Genomic DNA, 23667 nt, shown 5'->3' with positions numbered 1-23667 from the left:
ATTATTATTATTATTATTAAAGTTTTATGTGTATTGTATACCCAAAACAAGTTGCAGGGTTGCAGTCTTTTTCTATTTGAAAATACTGTACACACAGTAGGATAAAATGCAAGGTAAGTGTCACATTTTATGTTTCGAATCTAGCTGCAGCTGCTGCAGAAATTATGTCTAAAATGCTACATGGTACTATATACCCTAGCTGCTGTTCCAGCCTCTGCTACATCAAGTTACACAGATACTGCTGGGTATAATACAGCTTGGAAATCATTAATATGCTATTACCGGAAAGAGGACACAATATGGGTCTGCACTTTCACAGCACTGTAATGTCTCAGTTCAGCTTTACAACTAATAAAACTAATGACAATAATTATCATTGCTTACAAGGAATTAAATTTGTTTTGAATAAGATTTGATGGACTGGACTTTTTTGTTTGTTTCCCATCACTTTAGAAAAAACTTTTCAGTAAATAAGTTTGAATATAATCCAGTTCTTCAGAAGAGATACACAAGCAATCCTATTATCTTTAAGTTCTCTGTCAGTTGGTATTGCTGGATAGATATTTTAAAGTTAAATAACTATCTTCAAAAATTAGTGGTGATCCATAGAACTTAGGTACATTGCTAATTAGTAACCTCCATGTATCTGATATCCCCTTTCTGAGGTTTTCATAATTTTTTTTTTTTTTATTATTAATATTATTATTAGGGCGCCTCCGGTGGCGCAGTGGTAGGAATGCCGCTTGCAACACCGGAGGCCCAGGTTCGAATCCCCTGTGGCACAAGTGGAAGAATTGCCGCTCTGCTACACAGGAGGCTCGAATTCCGGTGTTTGGACTCGATGATCTCTAAGGTCCCTTCTAACCCGCACCAGACTGTGATACTGTGACTGTGATACTGTGATTATTTTTTAATTTAGTGAAGAATCCTACATTTTTTTGAATGATTGAAAATCTCACAATGAAGAGATGAATTCACAGCATAGCTGTGCTGGAAATTTAAATGTCAAAAGGCTCCATAACTGTGTATGGTGGAAACCAGACAGACTACAAGACAGACTTAAGACTTCACATCAGTGATGTTAGCAGCTAACTGCTGCTGACACTGGCTAGCTTAAGCCTAGTTTCATAAGACTGATACAATTACATCAGAATGAAAACTGTAATTATCAGTGACTGAACTTAAATCTTGTGACTTACATTCATATTTAGGCTTTAAAATAGAAAGACAGGAAGGAAATTTGGAAGAATGCAAACTTTTTGGGCGATTTTCGTATGAGCCATACCCAAGTTCTATGACTGACTCTCATTTCAGTGGTTGGGATTGTTTCATCAGGCTCTCTTAGAAACCTGAAAGACTAGATAAAGTGCTGTAGATCTTCCTACCTCCGTGTGCAAAATAAAATAAAATAAAACACAGAAGTCGGGAATGGGAGAACAGCACCAGGCTGAGGCATGCCTCCATCATGGCATGAACTACTGCTTAAAAATATGTTGTTCTCTGCATATATCAGATCATATCAGCTGGACGGCTGGATCTCTATTGTGCAAACTGTACTGACCTGAAAGATTAAGAACATATTGAAAATAAAAAACTGCTTATTTTTTTCTGATTTATATAACTGTCTTCTTTTAAATGCCTTAATTTAAATGTCCTTTGATTGATTCACAATTGAAGCTCATTATCATAAAATCATAGAATCCCCAGAGTTGGAGGGCGTGTAAAAAGATCATGTAGTCCAACTCCCCTGCAATCAAAAGGGACATACACAGCTACATCAGGTTGCTGAGAGCCTGCACCAGCCTGGCCTTGAAAGTCTCCAGGGTTGGGACATCCACCACATATCTGGGCAACATGTTCCAGTGTTTCACAACCCTCACTGTAAAAGACTTTTTTCTTATATCTAAAATAAGTCTACCCTCTTTCAGTTTTCAACTATTTTCCATTGTTCTATCACTACAGACCCTGCTAAAGAGTGTGTCCCATTCTTTTCCATATCTCTCCTTAAGATACTGAAAGGCCACTACCAGTTCATCTAAGCCTTCTGTTCTCCAGGCTGGACAGCTCCCAGGTCTTCAATCCTGTCCTCACAGGGAAGTTGTTCCATCCCTTGAATCATCTTTGTGGCCCTCCTCTGAACACACTCTAACAGGTCCATGTCTCTCCTGCGTGAAGGACTCTACAGCTGGATGCAATCCTCCAGGTGAGGCCTCATCAGCAGAGAGCAGAATGGGCAGAATCACCTCCCTCAACCTGCTGGCCTGTTTCTTTTGATATGATTGGCTTCTTGGGCTGCAAGGGCACATTGCTGGCTCAGGTCCAGCTGGTAATCCACCAGTACCCCCACGTCCTTTTTAGTAGGATTGTGCTCAAATATTTCATCCCACAGCTTGTATTGGTAGTGGAGGTTGCCTCAACCCAAGTCCAAAATCTTGCATTTGGATTTGTAGCATCCTGGTCTTTGTCTATTGAATAGTCCACCCAAAAATTTGTATCTTTCCAAATTGGAGAGAATGATACCGTGGGGTCAAAGGCCTTACAAAAATCCAGATAGACGACATCACTGGCTCTTCCCTTGTCCATTGATGCAGTGACACTATCACAGAAGGCCACTAGGTTGGTCAAACAGGATTTGCCCTTGGTGAAGCCATGCTGCTTGTCCTGTATCCCCTTCCTGTTTTCCATGTGCCTTAGCATAGCTTCCAGAGGATATGCTCTATGATCATTCCTGGCAAAGGGGTAAGACTGACAAGTCAGTAGTTCCGAAGTCATCCTTTTAACCCTTCTTAAAGATGGATGCGATGTTGCCTTTTTTCCAGACAACACATTCTTCACCTGATAGCCACAACTTTTCAAATATCATTGAATGCGGCCTGGTGACTACATCAGCCAATTCCATCAGGACTCTGGGATGCAACTCATCAGGACCCATAAACTTATAGATGTTCATATGAACTTGATATTTGCTTGCAGTGAGAGGAATATTGTTTCCCCAGCTTCCTCCTTCCCAAACATTTGCTTGAGGGTTGTGTGATGATCATTTAAAAGAGAATCCCTTCTCCTTGACTGTCATTACCAGCTTGACTGTGTCACTCACTGAGGTGTGGGGGAGAAGAGGGCAGGAAACCTTCACAGACTTTCCTTTTCTGGTTGAGGTACCTGAAGAAGCCTTTCTTTTTCTTCTTGCCAAGTTTACTTCAAGCTGCACAATGGCTTTCCTAACCCCACACCTACACAGACTACTTAACAGGGCTCATTTGTTACTTATTTTGAGGTACAAACATTGAAACAAAATGTGTCTATACAATTGAAGAATTACGAATGATTAACATGGCTTTACAAAAAAAAATCAACAACCAAGATAGCAAACATCTTTGAAATATTCTTCATAAATAAATTAATCAGCAGTTAAAATAAGGACAGCCAGCAGTATTTTACTCTGGTGGAGCTAAAACTAATTATTAGATACAATGATTAGAAAGTGAATGGGGATCTCACCATTAAATGAAAAAAAAATAAAATAACTTGAAAGAGTACTGTTAAGGGAACACTTTCAAAGACAATAAACACTAATAGTGTAATAGTAATAGTGAATGTGAACATTTAGTTCTGAATAAAAATTGAAATGAGTTGTGTGATCACTTCCTGGCAGTAATACTGTTTGGTGAGAGTAGGGAATGCAAAAGTAATAGAAATAAAGTAAGAAAGGTTCATGGTACATTTGTTTTTCAAATAATTACCTTCACCACAATTGAACAAAGAATTACTTATTTTCTCTCTGGATTTAGAATCCTAGAATCACAAAGGTTAGAAAAGAATTCCATGATCATTCAGTCCAACAATTCACCTACACCACTACTTTCCCACTAAACCATATATTTTAGTACAACATTTTAACATTTCTTTAACATCTCCAGGGATGGGGACTCAAGCATCCCCTTGGGCAGGCTATTCCAGCTCTTGACCTCTCTTTTGAGAAGAATTTTTTCTTAATATCCAACCTGAACCTCCCCTGCTGCAACTTGAGGCCCATCCCTCTGGTCCTATCGCTTGTTACACGGCAGAAGAGGCCAACCTAAAACTCATCACAACCTCCTTTCAAGTAATTGTAGAGAGCTACAAGGCCTCCCCTGAGCCCCCTCTTCTTTAGACTAAACAATCCCAGTTCCCTCAGCTGCTTCTTATAAGACTTTAAAATGAACAAACAAACAACAACAACAACAACAACAACAACAACAACAAAATACCCTTTACTGGAAAAGCCCTTAAGACAAAATAATAATACAAGTGTATCTACTCTGAAAATACTATACACACTTTCTACATTGAACTTTCCACATAACAATATACAAAAAAATAAATAAATAAAATAATTAATTTATAAAATCTACACATTTTCAGCTTCCATTATTTTTGTAATAATGGAATTGAAAGTTCCCACATTCTTTTATTTTGATATATTTCACTTATTTACTGAGTATATTTGTGTCTGTTTTTTTACTGTTTAAACTATGATTTACATTCCCCTTACCTCCACAAGCATTCTCAGAAGGTTTTTTGTGATGCAGCTGCTGGGTGGGACAGGTGCACTCTATTTCTTGTAAAATACTGGACATAAAAGATACTATTTCATCATTCATTTTTCATGTCCTGTATTTAAAAATCACTTTCTTCACACTTTCTGACCTTTTTGGATCTTGTACAGCTTGTCCAATAAATCAGACAGTACCTTCAGAATCACAGAATCATCAAGGTTAGATAAGACTTCTAAGATCATCTAGTCCAACCACTCACCTACCACTGGTACTGCCCAATAAACTATATCCATAAGTACCATATTTATTGAACACTTCCAAGGACGGTGAATTCACCACTTCCCTGGGCATCATGTTCAAATGAGTCACCACTCTTTCTTAGGATAATTTTTTCCTAACATCCAACTTGAACCTCCCCCAATGCATCGTGAGTCCATTACCTCTCATTCTATCAATAGTTACTGGGAGATGAGGCCAAACCCCACTTCATTGCAACCTGCTTTCAGGTAGTTGCAGAGAGCAAGAGCTTAAGCCCTCCAAGTGGCAACTAATTGGCTGTATTCTTTACATGAATCACTATTATATCATATTTTTATTACTATTATTATTATTATTATTATTATTATTATTATTATTATTATTATTGTTGTTGTTATTTTAATAATAATAGAAAACAGGATGAACTATTTCATTCCTCTTATTTACAATTAAAGCTAGGTAAATGGATATTGATTATATATATTAAATGAAAAAGAATCCTTGTTTTACAGTGTTATGCAGCAAAATTAGCAATTAAAACTTTCAAAAGGATTTTCTAGCTGCAGGTAACAAACTTCAGTACAAGTAAGCACACCTACGGTACATGTCACATGATCGCTTTTGTCAGGTTAAATATTCATACAGCAAGTAGCATGTGAATACAATAAGTTACTGGCACTGTTCTGCCCTGGTGAGGCCTCATCTGGAATATTTTGTCCAGTTCTGGGCTCCCCAGTACAAAAAAGACAGGAATGTCTTGGAAAGAGTCCAGTGAAGGGCCACTAAAATGGTGAAGGGCCTGTAGCATGACCCCTATGAAGAAAGGCTAAGTGAACTGGGTCTGTTTAGCCTCGAGAAAAGAAGGCTGAGAGGGGACATGATCCAGGTTTATAAATACTTGAGGTGTGGGAGCCATAGTGGTGAGGCTGGTCTCTTTTCAGTAGTGCGTGGGGATAGGACTAGGGGTAATGGGATGAAACTTCAGCATAGGAAGTTCCACATGAATGTGTGGAAGAACTTCTTTACAGTGAGGGTGACGGAGCACTGGAACAGGCTGCCCAGGGAGGTGGTGGAGTTTCCATCTCTGGAGATACTCAAGACCCGCCTGGACGCCTACCTGAGTGATGTGCTGTAGGGAGTCTGCTCTAGCAGGGGAGTTGGACTCAATGATCTCTAGAGGTCCCTTCCAACCCCTACAATTCTGTGATTCTGTAAAGAAACACACATACCTTTTTCAATTGGTCAATGCCTATCTGTACAGATCTGGATGTCAGCATGTAACATAAATGTTTGAATTTATCTCTGCAGTCAACACAATGAAGGGACAACCACTTGCTATATACACAGGGCCATCAACTACTAGCTTTATGCAAAGAATTGTTGTGTTACTGCTGCACAAACAGCCAAATGTTTCCAAAGCATAATATGCTCCTTTGAACTCAGCAACTGCTGACAGAAATTTGCGCTGATGTTTATATTTAAGCTACATGTAGAAGATCTGTCAGTTTTGGTCAGTCAGAGAATGGTCTGGAGCTGCAACCGCTGGCATCCTATTCCAGTAATCTAATGTAGAAAGCTATAACCTAGAAAATACCCCTCAGGGGGGAATACACACGTTAAATACAACATATAGAAAACTGCCTGAATAATGGAAGACAGAAACTGGGACAGAAGCAGACCTGACATCTCTAGCAGCTGTCTCCCTGTGTCCAGAGGGCCGAGCTGAAGTGCACCAGAAGGGCTATGTCTCAATCGGTGTGAGAATGTGGAGTGTGTGTATCTGTGTCAGGGGAAAGACATCACTATCCTCCCACTTGTACAGAAATGAATATACATATATAGGATGCTCCGAAAGTAATGCTTCCTATTTATTTCCATAGAAATAACAACGGAGAATACAGTAATACTATCTGACAGAGCAAATTCTCAGCTGCAAAACACTATTTTTCAGCATAGTCACCACCATTAGCTATTTGGGAATTGAACTATCTCCCAAGACATATCTGCAACACAAAACAAGCTAACAAATGAAAAGCACCTCAACAACTGACATGCAGACAAAGTTTAAGAAAATTCAAAATTTTAAATTAGAGATCATTTTGTGAAATACACACACACACACACAAAACAACAAACAAACAAACAAAAACAACAACAACAAGAACAAAAAACAATTTATATTAGTAAAGAGAAATTTGTGGGGCTCCAGTTTGATAACAGCTCTTCAGTCTCATAGTGGAAGATAGAAGACCATGTTATGACTGACACGTGAAACTATCTGTACACAAGCTTATAAATGTTTGATATTGAAAATAAGGACAACTAACCACTGAAACTTATTACAAAATAGATAAGCAGTATATTTTGAGGGGGAAATATGCCCAGACAATGAAATTTTAAAGTTTACTCTACATGTGTCATAGTTGATTAATAGAATGGAGACATCTTGTTTCTCACTTTGATTTTCATATCTATTGCCTGCATTTGTCAGATCAAATATATATGTATATAAATATATATGTATATATAGTGTGTGTGTGTATATACATACATATATATATATATATATAGTAAATATATTGTATATATTTATATGTATAAGCTTTATATATAAATACATATTTTATAAGCTTTATATATATAAATATATACTAGTTCTGCATCAGAAACTCAGGAAAACAGTGGATTGTTTGGTTTGTTAATATTTGCAGGCATAAGTCTAGAATAATGACAGAAGATAACTTGTGCGTGTTCTTATCAGTAGTTGTTATATTTCATTTGCAAGGGTCTTAAGAAGAAAATCCCATGAAAAAAAAAAAAAAAAAAAAAGTAAAAACCAGCTGCATAAAGATTTTTATATGATGGACAAATTCTATTATTTTTTATACCTTTGAACAAAAAGGAAACCATTCTAATTTCTACAAAGTAAAAAATTACTGAAAAAAATATCAAATTTCTGAGCAAACAGGAACTACAAAATATTCAACACAGTTTAGTATTAAAAACAACAAACAATCTTTTGAAAAATATATTAATGTAATTATTTTATAGACTGATCCTCTTTTGCTACAAATGGTCTAGAACTAGACAATGACTTTAGATTTTCCCAGTATGGAAGATCACAACTTTTTTTTTTTTTTTTTTTTTTTTTTTAGAATTACCCGGGTTGGAAGGGACCTCAAGGATCATGTAGTTCCAACCCCCCTGCCTGGCAGGGCCACCAAACATACACATTTACTAGATCAGGTTGCCCAGGGCCCCGTCCAACCTGGTCTTGAACACCTCCAAGGACGGGGCATCCACAACCTCACTGGGCAGCCTGTTCCAGGACCTAACCACCCTTCTAGTAAAGAACTTACCCCTAACATCCAACCTAAATCTTCCCTCCTTCAACTTAAAACCATTTCCCCTAGTCCTGCTATTATCAGCCCTTTCGAAGAGTTTACTCCCCTCCTGGGAGTAAGTTCCCTTCAGGTACTGAAAGGCTGCAATGAGGTCACCCCGCAACCTTCTCTTCTCCAGGCTGAACAAACCCAACTCCCTCAGCCTGTCCTCATAGGGGAGGTGCTCCAGCCCCCTGATCATCTTTGTGGCCCTCCTCTGGACCCTTTCCAAAATCTCCATATCTTTTTTGTACTGAGGGCTCCACACCTGGACACAGTACTCCAGATGGGGCCTCACAAGAGCAGAGTAGAGAGGGACGATCACCTCCCTATCCCTGCTGACCACCCCTCTCCTGATGGAGCCCAGGATCCCATTTGCTTTCTGGGCTGCCAGAGCGCACTGCTGGCTCATGTTAAGTTTCTCATCTATCAGGACCCCTAGGTCTTTTTCAGCCGAGCTGCTCTCAAGGACAACTCCTCCCAGCCTGTACAGGTGCCTGGGGTTCTTCCGGCCCAAGTGCAAAACCTTGCACTTTTCCGTGTTGAACCTCATTAGGTTCACCCAAGCCCAGCTTTCCAGCCTGTCAAGGTCCCTCTGAATGGCATCTGTTCCCTCCATGGTATAAACTGCACCACTCAGCTTGGTGTCATCTTCTTCATCAACTTGGTGTCATCATCATCAACTTCTTTACTACAAATCATTTTGGTGTCTCCTATAAAGTTGATGGCACCATTCAAAACGTGGTTAAATCCCAAATATACATAAAACTATTAATTCAGCTTTCAAATCCACAGTTGAACAAAAGAGCAATGTAAAGTAGGAATACTGTGAAAGAAGGCAGTGGATAGCACATCCTAACATTGAAGTGAAAAATATCAAAACAACATTTTAACATCCTTTAATTGGTCTAAAATATAGAATAACAGAATCATAAAATTTCTCAGGTTGGAAGAGACCTTGAAGATCATTAAGTCCAACCACAACCTAACCATACTACCCTAATTAACAACCCTCTGCTAAATCATGTCCCTGAGCACCACATCGAAACAGTTTTTAAACACATTCAATGATTGTGACCCAATCACTTCCCTGGGGAGCCTATTCCATTGTTTAAATGCCCTTTTTGTAATGAAGTTTTTCTTGCTATTTAACCTAAACCTCCCCTGGCACAACTTGAGGCCATATAGCAAGCATAGTCTTTCTATACATGTTAAATTCCAACGTGGGTGTCAGAAACACAGCATGCTAACGGTGATTTTAATCTTTTTTATTTTTTTAATTTATTTTTTCTAAAATTAAATATAAATTTTTAGAAGCTTCCACAGGAAAACTGCTGACAGTTATTTACTTTTTAATTTATCGAGACAGTCAATTAGAAATGACAGTTTTCTGAAGGTACATAAAATTAGGATTATTTATTTTCCTTAGGCATGAAAATGAGTAAATAGGGATATTTCTGGTCTAAAATGCTACATCCATAGAAGCTTAGAATGATTTGTATTGGAAGGGACCCTTAAGGTGATCTTGTTTTAACCCCGTTCTATGGGTAAGGACATCTCCCTCAAGACCAGGCTTCTCAAAGCCCCATCCAGCCTGGCCCTGAATGCTTCCAGAGAGGGAGCATTCACAACCTCATTGGGTAACCAGTTCCAGTGTCTCACCACCCTCACAGTAAATAACTACTTCCAAGTATTCTAGTATTTACTCTAAATCTATTCTCTTCCAGTTCAGATGCATTTTCCCTCATCCTGTCACTACCTGTCCTTAAAAAAGTCCCTCCTCAGATTTCCTGTAGGCCCCCTTTCATTGGGCTGCTAAAGGGTCTCCCCAGATCCTCTCTTCTCCAGGCTGAAGAGCCCCAGCTCTTCATGGCCCTTTCATCAACTTTCATCAACTGACACTCCCAAATCTGTCTCAAGGGCTGCTCTCAAGTCATTCTTCTCTCAGCCTCAATTTCTGCTTGGGATTGCCCTGATCCATGACAAAGTTCTAGATAAATATGGTTTACAGTCTGTGAAACTAAGATATTGCCCTCAATCTCCTGTGGAAATTGCTAACGTTATGTGGTTAAAAGGTCTTCAATGATTCCCATGATACAACTACCAGAAAAACATTTTACTGGGGTTTTAAGTAACAGTTATTCAACATATGTATTTTATTAAGGTTAGGGAAGACTAAAACTATTTTATTTTTTATTTTATTTTTTAAATTTTTTAAAATATTCATAAATAGTTGCTGAAGTATTAATTTCTATGTCTTTAAATGTGCTCTCTTACAATACCTAAGAACATCCAATAATGTTTTTCTTTATATTTGCACTATGTTGCAAAAATTTACTGTTGTGCTGCTAATAATACTATTGCTATTACTTCTACAACTGCTATTTCTTCCTCACATCAGAAGAAAGTAAAACTAGAAAAAGACATAGTACTAAGTTAATGTTCATTTGAGGCAACTAATGTAAGTTCTTGACTGATTGTATATCTTTTCTGCCCTTTCCACGTGGTACATTGTAAGATGCAAAAATCAGAACGCTAAATAAGTAGTTCATTCATTATGATAAAAAATAATTTCTGTTTTCAAGTTTTATATTTGATATTCATTCTCTTTACTGTAGTTGGCAAGATTGGCTAAACTGTCTAACTAGGGAAAAAAAAAAAGAAAAAAAAAGAAAAAAAAAAAGAAAAAAAAAGAAAAAGAAAAAAGGAAAAAAAGAAAAAGAAAAAGAAAAAAGAAAAAAAAGGAAAAAAAAAAGTGTATTTTCTTTTTTTTTTTTTTTTTTTCCAGCAAATTCTCTTCATCACGTCTTGTCCTCTCCTTTCCATACTTAGCTAAGAGGGAAAACATACATGATATTTCCAAGATTGCTACATCTCCTATCTAAATTTCTTGTTAACTAATTCTGCAAAACATCTGAGATACAATGTAGCTCAGCATTCTCTAGGTACAGTCCTTTGTAGAAAACACATTAAGTCCAAACAGTGGCCTACTACATACACATTAAAAAAAAAGAAGTGACCATCAATAAACACATTATTTAAATTCAATTTAGCATTCTCTTAGAGTTAAAGAAGTAATTGATGCATTCTGTGTGCTAAGTAAACAAAGATACAAGCAGCCAAGGTATTTTCTTAACATTATTGTAAGAATAGCTTATTGATGGGTTTACTCTGAACCAAGGTATACAACAGCATTGGTTTTAGTAGAAGAGTCGTGAAATTAAAGGATGACTAGTAAAGGAATCAGTTCTTGTTTTCTGGGGGAGTATGCCCACTTTGGAGAGTTTTCTTGAGGGGGAAAATAAAACAATCCATGTTATTAAATGTTATGCTGTTGTGTTTTATATTTTAACAGAAGTTATCAAAATATTCTTGTCCAAAATACATTCTGGCAATTTTTGTGTTCTAAAATTCTATCACTGTTAAAAATAACAAAACAAAAAAACAGAAACAGCAACAAAAACAGCTAACAATGATTGATGAGATCACTTAGATAATTTTATTTGCTGTTAAACTTGCTGAAAAGTAGGAGTTAATAGACAATCTTTCATTCTCACTTAAGGCCACTACTCATGCAAGCGTAACTTTGATATACCAGGACTGTTTGTCTTTCTGATTTTCCCAGAATTTAATTATATTACTTCTTCATATTTGTAACCTTTCTTCACAGTTATACGCATACACACCTTAACATCATTTTTTTTTTTTTTTTTCCCATTAATCTCCATTATTTTTGAGGATCAATGTAATTATAAGCAGTTTTTGAATTTCAACTAGGGATGTTTGACAAACACAGAAAAGAGGTTTTAACCTCAACTTCAACAAGATAAAATCATCTGTGGATTTTGTCTTACTGGGATGATACACTTGAGTCTGACAGTAAAGGGGTAGGTACTGTGTAAAGGGAAGAAAAAAACTGAGTCATAAATAGCTCTAAGAAAAGCTTCTAACATTTCCCGAATACACTGACATAAGCGGTTTCACTGTTAGAATATATTTTCCTGACTCTATTGTCAAGGACTTTGTGAGAAAACTAGGCCAAATACATACATATTTTAGAACAATGCAATTGCACTAGTATAAAGAAATAGTAGGCTCATATTGAATCCCCAGGATTTGACAGCCAGTTTAGAAAGATAGTAATGTTAGTGGCATTTTGCAGGTAAGCAATCCAGGCTTCCTTTTAATGTACTTAAACTTTGTTCATATGCTTAATTTTAAGAATTTAGTGCTTTTCATGTTATCGTAAATGTGGTGGAAAATTATACTGTAGGTCACAGTGCTTTCTTAAGACAGTTCTCTCACTGTAATGTTCCTGTCAGTTTGTGATGTGCTATGAATTAAGACTTTATACTTCTTCAGCACAGTAGGCTGTAAATTAATAGGTGCAAAGAAAGCAATAGTGTTCTGTAAATTAAGCATCAATTTACTGCTTCTGTACTTCTCACTTTATACATTGTTCACAGGCTGACACTGTTAGCAGCTAAGTGGTCTCTGCTTCCATACAGATAACGCAAGCAAGAGATATTAGTTTATGGTCACTATTACTAGCATAAAATTAACTTATCAACCTATTTTTTAGGGTAAAAGACTTCTGTTCATGCAGTTATACATGTATGCAGTATATCATTTAGGGTAAAAGGATGTGATTGTTCCTCCCTGATGTGATGTTGCGTGTTGTCAGGCCAGGGGCTCCCAGCACAAGAAGGATGTAGAGCTGTCAGAATGGGTCACAAAGTGGACCAAAAGATGATCTGCAGAGGGCTGCAGCATTCCTTTTACAAAGAAAGGTTGAGGGAGCTGGGCTTGTTAAACCTAGAGAAGATAAGTCGCAGGTGACATCATTGCTTAAATAAAGCATATAAGCAAGAGAGAGATAATTTTTTCATAGTCCAATAGTGATAGGACAAAGCAGAAAGAGGACAGATTCAGATCAGATGTTAGGAACACTGGAATAGGTTGTCCAGAGAAGCTGTGGATGGCCGCATCCCTGGAGGTGTTCAAGGCCAGACTGGATGAGGTCCTGGTAAGACCATTGGATGGTAACTCTGCCCATGTCATGGCAGAGGGCACAAGCTGAACCCCCTTCCAAACAACTTTCTTTAATTCTACGATTACAAGAGAGAAAATAATGCATTTCAGATTTGTTTTCTTTAAATGCAAACATCAGACTTTTCTCAAGATTTCTATTATGTAATTATCTATATAATCTTTTATTACACAATTGGGCCTTAGCAAAAATTGCCTTTGTATCAAGACTTTAAACACCTTTTTTCTTTTCCTCCCCCACCCCCACCCCCCTCCTTTTTTTAAAGTTGATTATTTCAATCAATTTGCATAACTGAACACAAGATCAAAACATAATCCTAAGGAAAGCTGTTGCCTCTAAGTAAGTTAGCATTTTCTTACATCACCACCCAATGATTAGAAGAACTGGATATGTCTTTTAGCGCTTGACATCACTATGTGAGCCAGCACCCATTGAAAAGAAACACACAGAATGCTGATAAGGCCACCATATCTCTAACAGGAAAAAAGATGACTAGCCAGGCTTCACTGCTGTCCTATGAAGGAGATGAAAATGTACCAAGATAGTGCTTTTGGGGTAGAGAAAAGAAGATAGGCCTACCATACAAATATGGTAACATCAGTGATGGTGGTTTTCCTAAGGGTTTGAGATGTTTTATTCCACTCTATGTGGGAGGTAGCAGTGACCTGAATACATCTCCCAGGCATATTTGGAATGACACACTGTAAAATCTGGTCTGACTTATAGCTCAAAACTCTCACTATGGCTACTCTGAAGATCAAAATTCCCAGACAGAAACCATATGCACTCTACCATCCTGAAGATGTTTCCAAAACTTTACCAGCTCCTTAAAATCTGTCAAGCTATCCTCCAATCTGTCCCCCAAAATTTCTTCATATCTTAGATTCACCATGTCCCCAACTCAAAGCTCTGACTGCCTCCATGATCCAATTTCTTTCAGTGCAGTGCCAGAAATTCAGAGATCACATGCAAACTCAGACAATACATTTCTGTTTATTTGTCAAACTATTTATCATATTCTTTGGCTTTGTCTTCATCACGTAATTAGAATCTGAATCTGTCTCACTATGACCAGCAAAACTCATCTGCTCATAAAATACATTTAATACAATAGCAAGAGAACCATATACCAGCATCTTCAACAACAACAACAAAAGACCTGGCAGATTTTCAGCAAAGATCCATGGTGAAAAACAAGGATGACCTGTAGCATGTCTCTAAACAGGCTAAAATAAATAAATTGTTACAAATAAATAATTTAATAGTTTTCTAAAGTGAAAAGGTTGGGATCTAATTGCTTCCATCTCACTGCATGGACATGGCACTATGTTTTACATTTGATGGAAAAGGAAAATAAAATAAAAACAGCTTTATACTGTCAAAGCTATATCCACAACTTTTTCTGGTATATAACAGCAACTTTATTGAAAGTGCGTTCACGTGCAATACACCTTTTCACAATAAGCCAATAGATGGTGCTCTTCAGCTGTATAATCATGTAATTCTGAGATAATCAGTTCATATATATGGATCTATTTCCATAGTTGTCTATTAAAAAAGGCAATTTATACAGCTCAGCATTCTCATGCCAGAGGTAATACTAAGATTTCTAGAAAGAAATTAAATAAATAGATCTGGATGCTACTAATTAGAATAATATCTAAGAGCTTGCACTGGTATATGAAAGTACACAAATTTATCTAAGAAACACAAATAGTCATTATGACTCAATTGCTGTAAGAGTTAATTAATTAACACAGAACCAGGAGGAGGGTTTCAGATAACTGCAGTTACTTATGTCAAAATGCATGCCAAGAACATAGCAATTCATTACTGTTGTTTCCAAAACACTCACATTCACATAAAATTGCCATGTTCCTTCACTAGGGTATAAAGGGTATTTATAAGAAAATCTGAATAACTCTAAAGATATTTAAAAATAGTATTAGGAAGTTTCTTTGAGTAAAATTAGATATGAAGTTCAGTTCATTCCCTTATACTGGCAAAAAATGGGGGAAAAATAAAATAATAAAAAAAAAAAGAAAGAAAAAAAAAGAAAAAAAAAAAGAGGAAGATCATTTTAGATCTAAATGGAAGCAGTCAGATGATGTTAATATTATAAATAAAGGTTGAAAAGAATAAGAACAAGATATGATCAATATTAAGATTTCAAGCTAAAACATAGTAATAGTAGAATTATTCTTAACATCACCTTTCGTTCATATAGTAATGTTTTTTTTTTGGTTTTTTTTGGTTTTTTATGTTTTATTTTTTGCAAATATTATGGCAAAAACACATACTTGCAATAAAAAGCCTGAGTCTGACTTACCTACAGCCATGTGAATTGTTCAGCTTTACCTCACCTGAAAATAGCTAAATAGTCCAAATCAATAGATAGATAGATAGATAGATAGATAGATAGATAGATAGATAGATAGATAGATAGATATGCATGTGCATGTGCATGTGCATGTCCATGTCAAGGGGTAGTCTTTGGGAACAAAGAGATTTTCAAAAGGATGTTTTCCCCAATATATATATTACTGACTTAAAATGTATCACATTCATGCTGGACTTCCAGATACTTCCCAATGCCATCTCTAGATCCAAACTGGCTTAAATTTTAAATACAACATAACTTTAGCTGAAATATAAAAAGACATATCTGGAATCATTTAAAATGAGATTTAACATAGAGAAATTATGTTAATGAAAAATCTGACTTCTAATAATTCACCACACAGGAGCTCTTCAGGATCTTTAAAAATACTGACACATGGTGGACTTCGAGATGGACTCCAAACAGAAGAAGGTTTTTCGATAAGCTCCCAGAAGTACTGTTCTTGGTATGGTGAAAAAGAGCGTACGAGTTCCACATAAATGTATCTTAAGCTCTAGGTTTCTTTGTGTAATAACTGATTAAGCAAATGATTCAAATTCAGAAAGGTTTCTTGCATCTACAGTATAACTAATAATAATTTTACTTCCCTTACTGACTAAAAAATGTACTCTACCTTAACATATTCCATTTGCTAGTGCTAGCATACATCTTTTTATGCGCACTGACAGTCATGCTGATTCAAAGAAAAAAGTACATTCACCTATATATGAACATCCATTCAAGACCCGGACCTACATAACTTCCCCTTACTTAGGCAAAATATGTCAATAACTTTGAAAACTCTAATCTTATTGTGGTCATAAAATGAATAGTGAAGTAATGTCACTTGAATCTTTTACAAACCACTAGCATTAGAATAGACTGCAAGCATAGTATGCATCAAATAATCCTTTGTAAATAAGAAAGAACTAAAAAAAAGGGGGGGGGGGGAAATGCTTTTTTCCTTTTCAGTGCATTGAGAAACAAACCTAGAGCCAGGGAGATAAAATTAAAACTGACTACTCATCCTAAAGAAGGTTTAGAAACATGTGCAGCATATAGAAAAAACAGAATAGAATGGACTGGACTGGAATAGAACATTATAGAACATCTCACACACAGATTTTATTTACACATAAGATTATTTTTCTCAGCATATAAATTCTATTTGTTCTAGCATTTCTATCACTTATACTTAATTGTTTCTAAAAAGTTCATCCAGTTTTTTACTGTAATTGTCATGGAACAGTTTATAATCTTGCAGATATTTCTGAGAGGGGAGGTCAATCTAGAGCTACTGCACCATACACTAAAATCACAAGAGAATGACCAATTTGAAATTATTTTCTTTATTCTCATTCTTTCTAAGTTTTCCAATGCTAGCATGTCTGTCTTTCTGGGCTTTTCAGTAGGAAAATATTTGGCTTATTCTACAGCAAATATTCCTTTAAGGGGAAGAACCTAATTACCACTTCACACTAATGCCATATATGTCTTCTAACACAGAATTATTGATGCCAGATACAATAAAAGGACAGCAATTAAAAATAAAGTCACATTTGAGGGTGACACACCTCTAGACCATTAATTTTAAGTACCGAATAAATTCACATCTAAGCACAGCTGATTTTAGTAGATTACAGCACGCACCACATTTAGCATGGCTCTAATGTCACCATGGCAACTGTTCTGGTTTAAATATAGCTGAATGTGTAGCATCATTACAATTTATCCAATAATCCTTTAAACATTTCTTATAAAACTTCCCATAGCTTCTGCAAACTATTAGTAGTGACCACAGGAACATATCATAAATTCTATTTATTTATTTCTTTATTTAAATAAGATTAAGCATGCTAATAAAAATACCTCCACAAAACCAAAAACAAAACCAAAAACAGAGGGGGGAAAAAAAAAAAAAAAAAAAAAAACAAAAAAGTTCAGATTAAATTCTAGGAGAAAGAAGGTTCTTACGATATTTCTGATTTCAAGCTCTACCAGTGCTGAATACCCTACCAGATCAATGCAAAATATGTATCCTTTGCTTTATACATATTCTTCTACATCACCTATTCTGAGAAATCTTCTGGAGAATGTGCATGTATATGTAAATGTTATTGTCTGTAAACCACACAACCATAGAAACACAGCATGCAAAACAATTCCTATTATAGGCTATTAAAGCCTATCACATAAAACTGAATGGACAGATTTGTATGTCCTGTAATAAGATTCCATTAGCTCTTCTCTTTCCAGATTTCACCATCAGCTTCTCAGAACCCACAATAATAAAACATGTGAACTGATGGATGTTGTGCGTGTTTCTGCCTGACAGTGAGACAAGTGGGGTATTCACACACTGTATTTCAGACAGTAAAATATGAGCACTTAATTTATACAAAGCTATTTCAGTGGCTGCTGTTATACAAGTTGTGGTCACATGGAAAAATGGTGATCTTATAACAAAATCCAATAGTATCCCCAGAGCACATTTTCATTAGAGCAGTTTTATTTAACACATCAGATGCTACCTAGAACTTCACAAAATATATTTAATTGTTCAGCATGTTATGGCATAAAAATAAAAGAAAGATTCATCAGATCTCCAGAAAGAACATTCTGAAGATAATATCCATCAACCACTTGTGAGCAGCAGATTTATGTTGGTTTTACTTGTTTGTTGTTGTGTTGATTTTTTTCCCCCAGGGCTACATTTTATATCAATGGCACATATGCCAAACACAAGGCATTCTTCTCAAGGATGAAAACAATATAAAGCCTCTATATGTTGCATGTAGAAAAATCCTAATACAAATTGTTCTGTAATTTAATCAGTTAAAGTAACTCATAAGAAGAACTGTCATCTTTCACTTGGTTCAGAGAGAAGTTTGAGTATCACAGTTGCTAATCCCGAATTAATTAAGCTCTAATATTGCTAAGCCCTAATATTCCTAAGCAAAAATTTTTAACGAGTCAACAAAAAATAAAAATACATGCATGCATGAGTACAGAAATAGAACTGAATTACAGCCTGTTTAGAATAAGATGACATCTATTTGCTCTCTGTGTTCCTGTTTTTCTAAGAGTCTGAATTTTGCTCAAAAAGTACAATATCACGATAAGCCAGCCATTCAAGATAACGCATCTGCTAACATGCTTGTACAAAGTTCAAATGTATTACACCAATGAATGCTCATTGCTAAGACACTTTACCAATATAACTCCTGAAGACGGAGGAAAATGAAGACTTGGAAAGTACTAGAAACAGACTACTTTATTGTTTTCTTCCCTGGAGGATGAAAGAGACCAAAGGAAAATATCTAACAAAGTGGCTATTACTCACAGATTGAAAACATGGTTGCTTTTAAATATATTTTAAAAATATTCACCAACAAAGGAAAGCAGAAACATGGATCTTTACAAAATCTTTCACTTACCATATCGAGGGTGCTTCTGTGCCACTGATCTCTAAGAAGTCATATCCTTCTTCTAACTGGAAGTCAGTAAAGATCAAAGCAATAGTATCTCCTGGTTCAGCCAATATGGTCCAGGTGCAATCAGCATTATTTTCATACTCTGAAGGGAAGTGAGGACTTGAAATAGTTCCACTTGTCCCACGTAGTGTCCCTCCACATGCTCCTTCAGCTGATGAACAGGATAGTGGTTACTAATGCAACTTCATTTTAAATAAGTGAAGCATCATCCTGTTTCTGACATACTGAATCAAGCCTTTCTCTATTATGTACAGCACCCACAAATATATAAATACAGAGAAATAAAATTCTCACTTTCTGAACAAAACAGAACATTTCCTGGCCTGAAATCTATAGATTTTTGGTTTCTGTTCTTTTTTAGTCTTTTCTTTGTTTGTATGGTGTTTTATTTCTTTTCCTCAGCTTCAGAACATAAAAGGATAAATTCATCAGAGAATTCTAGTACAATCTGATTTTAAGAAACCATACTTTGGTCCTATGAAAGTATCCACAGAAGTAGCCAAAGAAGCAGCTGAACAGAGAATCACAAAAATTCAGTTTGGCTCTATGGCATGAATTTAACAATAATTCTAATGTGCTATGCAAATTTAAAGAATTGAAGGGGAAAATATTCCTATAGATTAAAACTCCTAATCTAAGAAGCATTAATAAAATCATGTAATTTATTCTACAGTTATTTGTTCTTAATTGGGATGTTTACAGATGGCAAAATAAATAAATAAATAAATAAATAAATAAATAATGATAATAATAAATTTAAAAATCCAGAATGCTTTGTTTCCAGAATGCTTTGTTTCCAGATGGACTTTCTAAGGTTCACATATCAACAGCTAATAATACTTTTTTATGGTTATTAACTAAACTTTAAAAATACAGAGCAGAAGAATGTTTTGTTCAGTCTGGACCGCTGTTCAATATACTAACAATACAGACTGACCAGACTTTTTGTGCTTTTGCTTTTCCCCTATGATTATATTGAAAGCTTTGAAAATATTCCAAGTGTTACTAACACTGAAGATTAAAACACAATTAAATAGACCAAAACAAAAAAACAAAAAAACAACAAAGAAATAAAAATAAAAATAAAAAAAATAATAAAAAAATTAAAAGAATTACATGTAACCCATGCAATTCATAGATATAGAAGGTTAAAAACTCATCAAATACCTTTCAGTGTGTTACAATGTGGCTATGGGAGCCATAGCAGCAGCAATTAAAATATTTCTGTATAGGTGAATGATCAGAAGATAAATGTTTCATTTTTACCCATTTTATCATCTCTACTTACTGTTATTTCATTAGGCATTATTTACATAATATAAGTGCATGTGGAGATTTCAAAACAAATAGAATGACAAGGTGCATGACACAAGGAACTTACAGTCTAATTAGAATAATAATTGAATAGCTAATTAAGGTAACATAAGGGTAGGAGTAGAACTGCTCCTTTCAATCACAGTTGAAAGCCTGTCAATGAAAGTGAGTTATAAGGGAAGATTTAAAAGGAAAAGGATTCATTTGAATCAAAGGATGAAGAAGACGGGCTGGACATTTCAAAAAGGAGACTATTGAAAAAGGATAAATAGAGAATAAGGGAGTAAAATTAAAGGGAGAACCAGAAGCAAAGCAGAAACACAATATTTCTTTTAATACTAAAGCACTCTACAGGTCATTGGTGTGACTATAAAGAGGAATAAATGATGCTGAAGAGATTCAAATAATCAACTTTTTTTTTTTTTTTCCATTTGGCATAAATCAAGAGAATCATGGAATCATAATGTGGCATGGGTTGGAAGCAAACTTAAAGACCATCTAGTTCCAACCCTTGACATGTACAGGGCTGCCACCTATCTGATCAGGCTGCCCAGGGCCCCATCCAACCTATCTTTGAGCACCTCCAGGTATGGGGCATCCACAGCTCCTCTGGGCAGATGTGCCAGCACCTCACTACCTGCTGAGTGAAAAATCTTTTCCTAACATCTAATTTATATCTCCCTTCATTTAGCTTAAAAACATTCCTCCTTGTCCTAACACAATATATTGTTTATAAAGGTGGTATTTCTCCTGTTGATAAGTTCCCTTAAGTACTGTACTTCCCTTAAGTTCCCTTAAGGCCACAATGAGATCTCCTCAGTCTTCTCTCCTCCAAGCAGAATAAGTCCAGATCCCTCACCTGTTCTCATAAGAGAGGTGCTCCAGTCCTCTGATGACCTTTGTAGCACTCCTCTGGACCTAGTCCAGAAGCACTATATGGTGGGAGCCCTAGACCTGCATGCAGATGGGGCCTCACAAGGACAGACTGGGTGGGGGGGAAATATTATCTGTTACCCTGATGACCACTGCCCTTTTGATGCTGCTCAGGATACAGATGGCCTTCTAGGCTGCAAGCACACAATATTATTAGCTTGTGTCAAGATTTTCACTCATTTTTCATTTATTCCAACCCTGAAGTCCTTCGCAAAAGAGCTGCTCTCAGTGGCTTCTTCTCCCAGTCTGTACACCTATTTAAGATTGCCCCCACCTTGCTGAATGTCATTAGATTCACAATGGCCTATTTTTCAAGCCTGTCTAGGTCCCTTCAGATGGCATGCCTTCCTTCTGTTGTACCAACTGCATGACTTAGCCTAGTATAGTCAGCAAACATGCTGAAGGTGCACTCAATCCTAGGTCACTGATAAATCTGTTAATAATCAGCGATCCCAAGACTGATCTTTGGGTGATACCACCTGTTATCAACCTCCGCATGGACACAGAGCCATTGACTAAAACCCTCTGGCTGCACACATCCAGCCAATTATTTATCTACCCAATAGACCAGCCTTCAAATACATGTATTTCTGATCTAGAGATGAGAATGTGGTGTGTGCGTCTATATTTCCTTAGCTACCACAGACTTTATAGAAGCTTCATAATTTGTTGGAACACAAACAGAGGACAGCAGTTCTTTTCAGTAAATGTAATGTTGTCTTGACTGGGCCCTGTTATTTTTGTTCTCACTCAGTATCTGGCCTGCAATTCAGTGCATACTGAAAGAGTCATTGTGCCTCTGATGGGAAAGGCAAATGGGAAATTTAATGAACTGAAGTCAGGGATCAGAGTCAAATTTCTGATGCACAATACAATTAAAGAAATAATTTTAAAATTATATAATACATAATAAGAAAGGAGAATCATGATTTGTTATCCAGTAATATCTAATGTGATTTTTTCTTCCCTTTTTATTTTAAATTCTATAGTTTTCAAGCACTTCTTGTAAGATCATCAACTAACAGCAGAGAAGAACAAATTAACTTGATACAACTTCTGCCAATATTTCAGTATAGAAAGTAACAGCTAGTTATTGATTTCCATTCTGGTCATCATCTGTATTAGAGTTTGAGTGAACCACTAAACAACATTAACTGCTGATTTCCACCTTTATTTTTCAAGCTTTACACTTGCTCATGTTTTGCCATAACTGTGTATATTTTTGTATTTAGTAAGCTACATATGTTAGGAATCAAAAGAATGAATACCATAGGGGTTTCAGTTAATAAAAGTGTATAGATTTATATATAGATTCAACCTGTTCATTTGAAAGACAGAAAGGATCCTTTTGTCATCCATATACTTACTAGGTCGTCCGGAATGCTTTGGTACTGGCTACTTGCTATTATGTTTTGTTATGACAACATTCTCAATGACACCATCTCCCATTGTGCATAAACTGGTATTAAGTAACATATGAGTGGGAATTTCAGTGCTACCCAATATTTATGCTGAAGAGCATTGTACTAAGCTTTGAGCTATAAAGCTTTGACTTGACAAGGAAGGCTATGTAGCTAATTATTTCTGGTAATTACACACAGCAGTCTAAATTTATACACTGTACACAATCAACAAAAAAATGGGGGATCTCACATTACTCCACCTATCAGTCCTGGAGTGATGTGCAGCTTTCTAATCAAGAACAGCATTTCTATAAGAACTGCAAAAAAAACAAATTAGCTCAGAAAAGCTGGAATATCTGAAAAGCAGATATTACTCAGGTGTGGTTTGCAGGCTTCCTCACCCAGAGACAATGCCCACTCTAAAGCAACCAAACTGTTGAATGCTGTAATATAATAAATCACATAAGAGTTAGCATAGGCAAGCAGGATGTGCTCACACTACTTTTGGGTAGCGTTTAGCCTTGTGGGCCTAAATTGTGTTTCACCATCAGGCCTATTAGACCCTCTTGGCTTGGTCACTCTCCTTGGCCACAGTTTTCTCTATTTGATGCATCTGAGAAGCCAGGACACTGCATGAAAATCTTAATGCATCACTGTGCTTGGAGCAATTTTATAGGAGATATTTCCTCAGGCTTCAACAATTCAAACTCTTAAGTGATTAACAAATTGGTTGTTAAAACATGCAAGTAATTAATTCTAAGCACTCATGATTATTTTGAAGTTGTGAGCAACTTCAGTACAACTTGCTGTTTCTATCAGTGTAAATGACTACTTGAAGAGTAAAACTACAAATATTTGGATCTCTCAGTAGTAAGATTTAGGTACTCTAAACTGAGAAAACATGAATATTAGATCAA

At 36.1% G+C, this 23667-nt stretch overlaps 1 protein-coding gene across 1 annotated transcript in view; it reads right to left on the bottom strand.

Annotated features, from left to right (window-relative positions):
• The window catches only part of CSMD1 (CUB and Sushi multiple domains 1), an 883217-nt gene that overhangs the window by 364744 nt on the left and 494806 nt on the right, over window positions 1-23667 (bottom strand). The window contains exon 5 of the mRNA XM_015859302.2: window positions 19044-19251. Coding sequence (XP_015714788.1) covers window positions 19044-19251 — 208 coding nt within the window. The remainder of the gene's footprint in view (window positions 1-19043; window positions 19252-23667) is intronic.

Source organism: Coturnix japonica, chromosome 3, assembly GCF_001577835.2.
Source record: "Coturnix japonica isolate 7356 chromosome 3, Coturnix japonica 2.1, whole genome shotgun sequence".
NCBI lineage: Eukaryota > Metazoa > Chordata > Aves > Galliformes > Phasianidae > Coturnix > Coturnix japonica.
The sequence above is the reverse complement of the archived record's forward strand: the minus strand, read 5'-3'. Positions and strand labels throughout refer to the sequence as shown.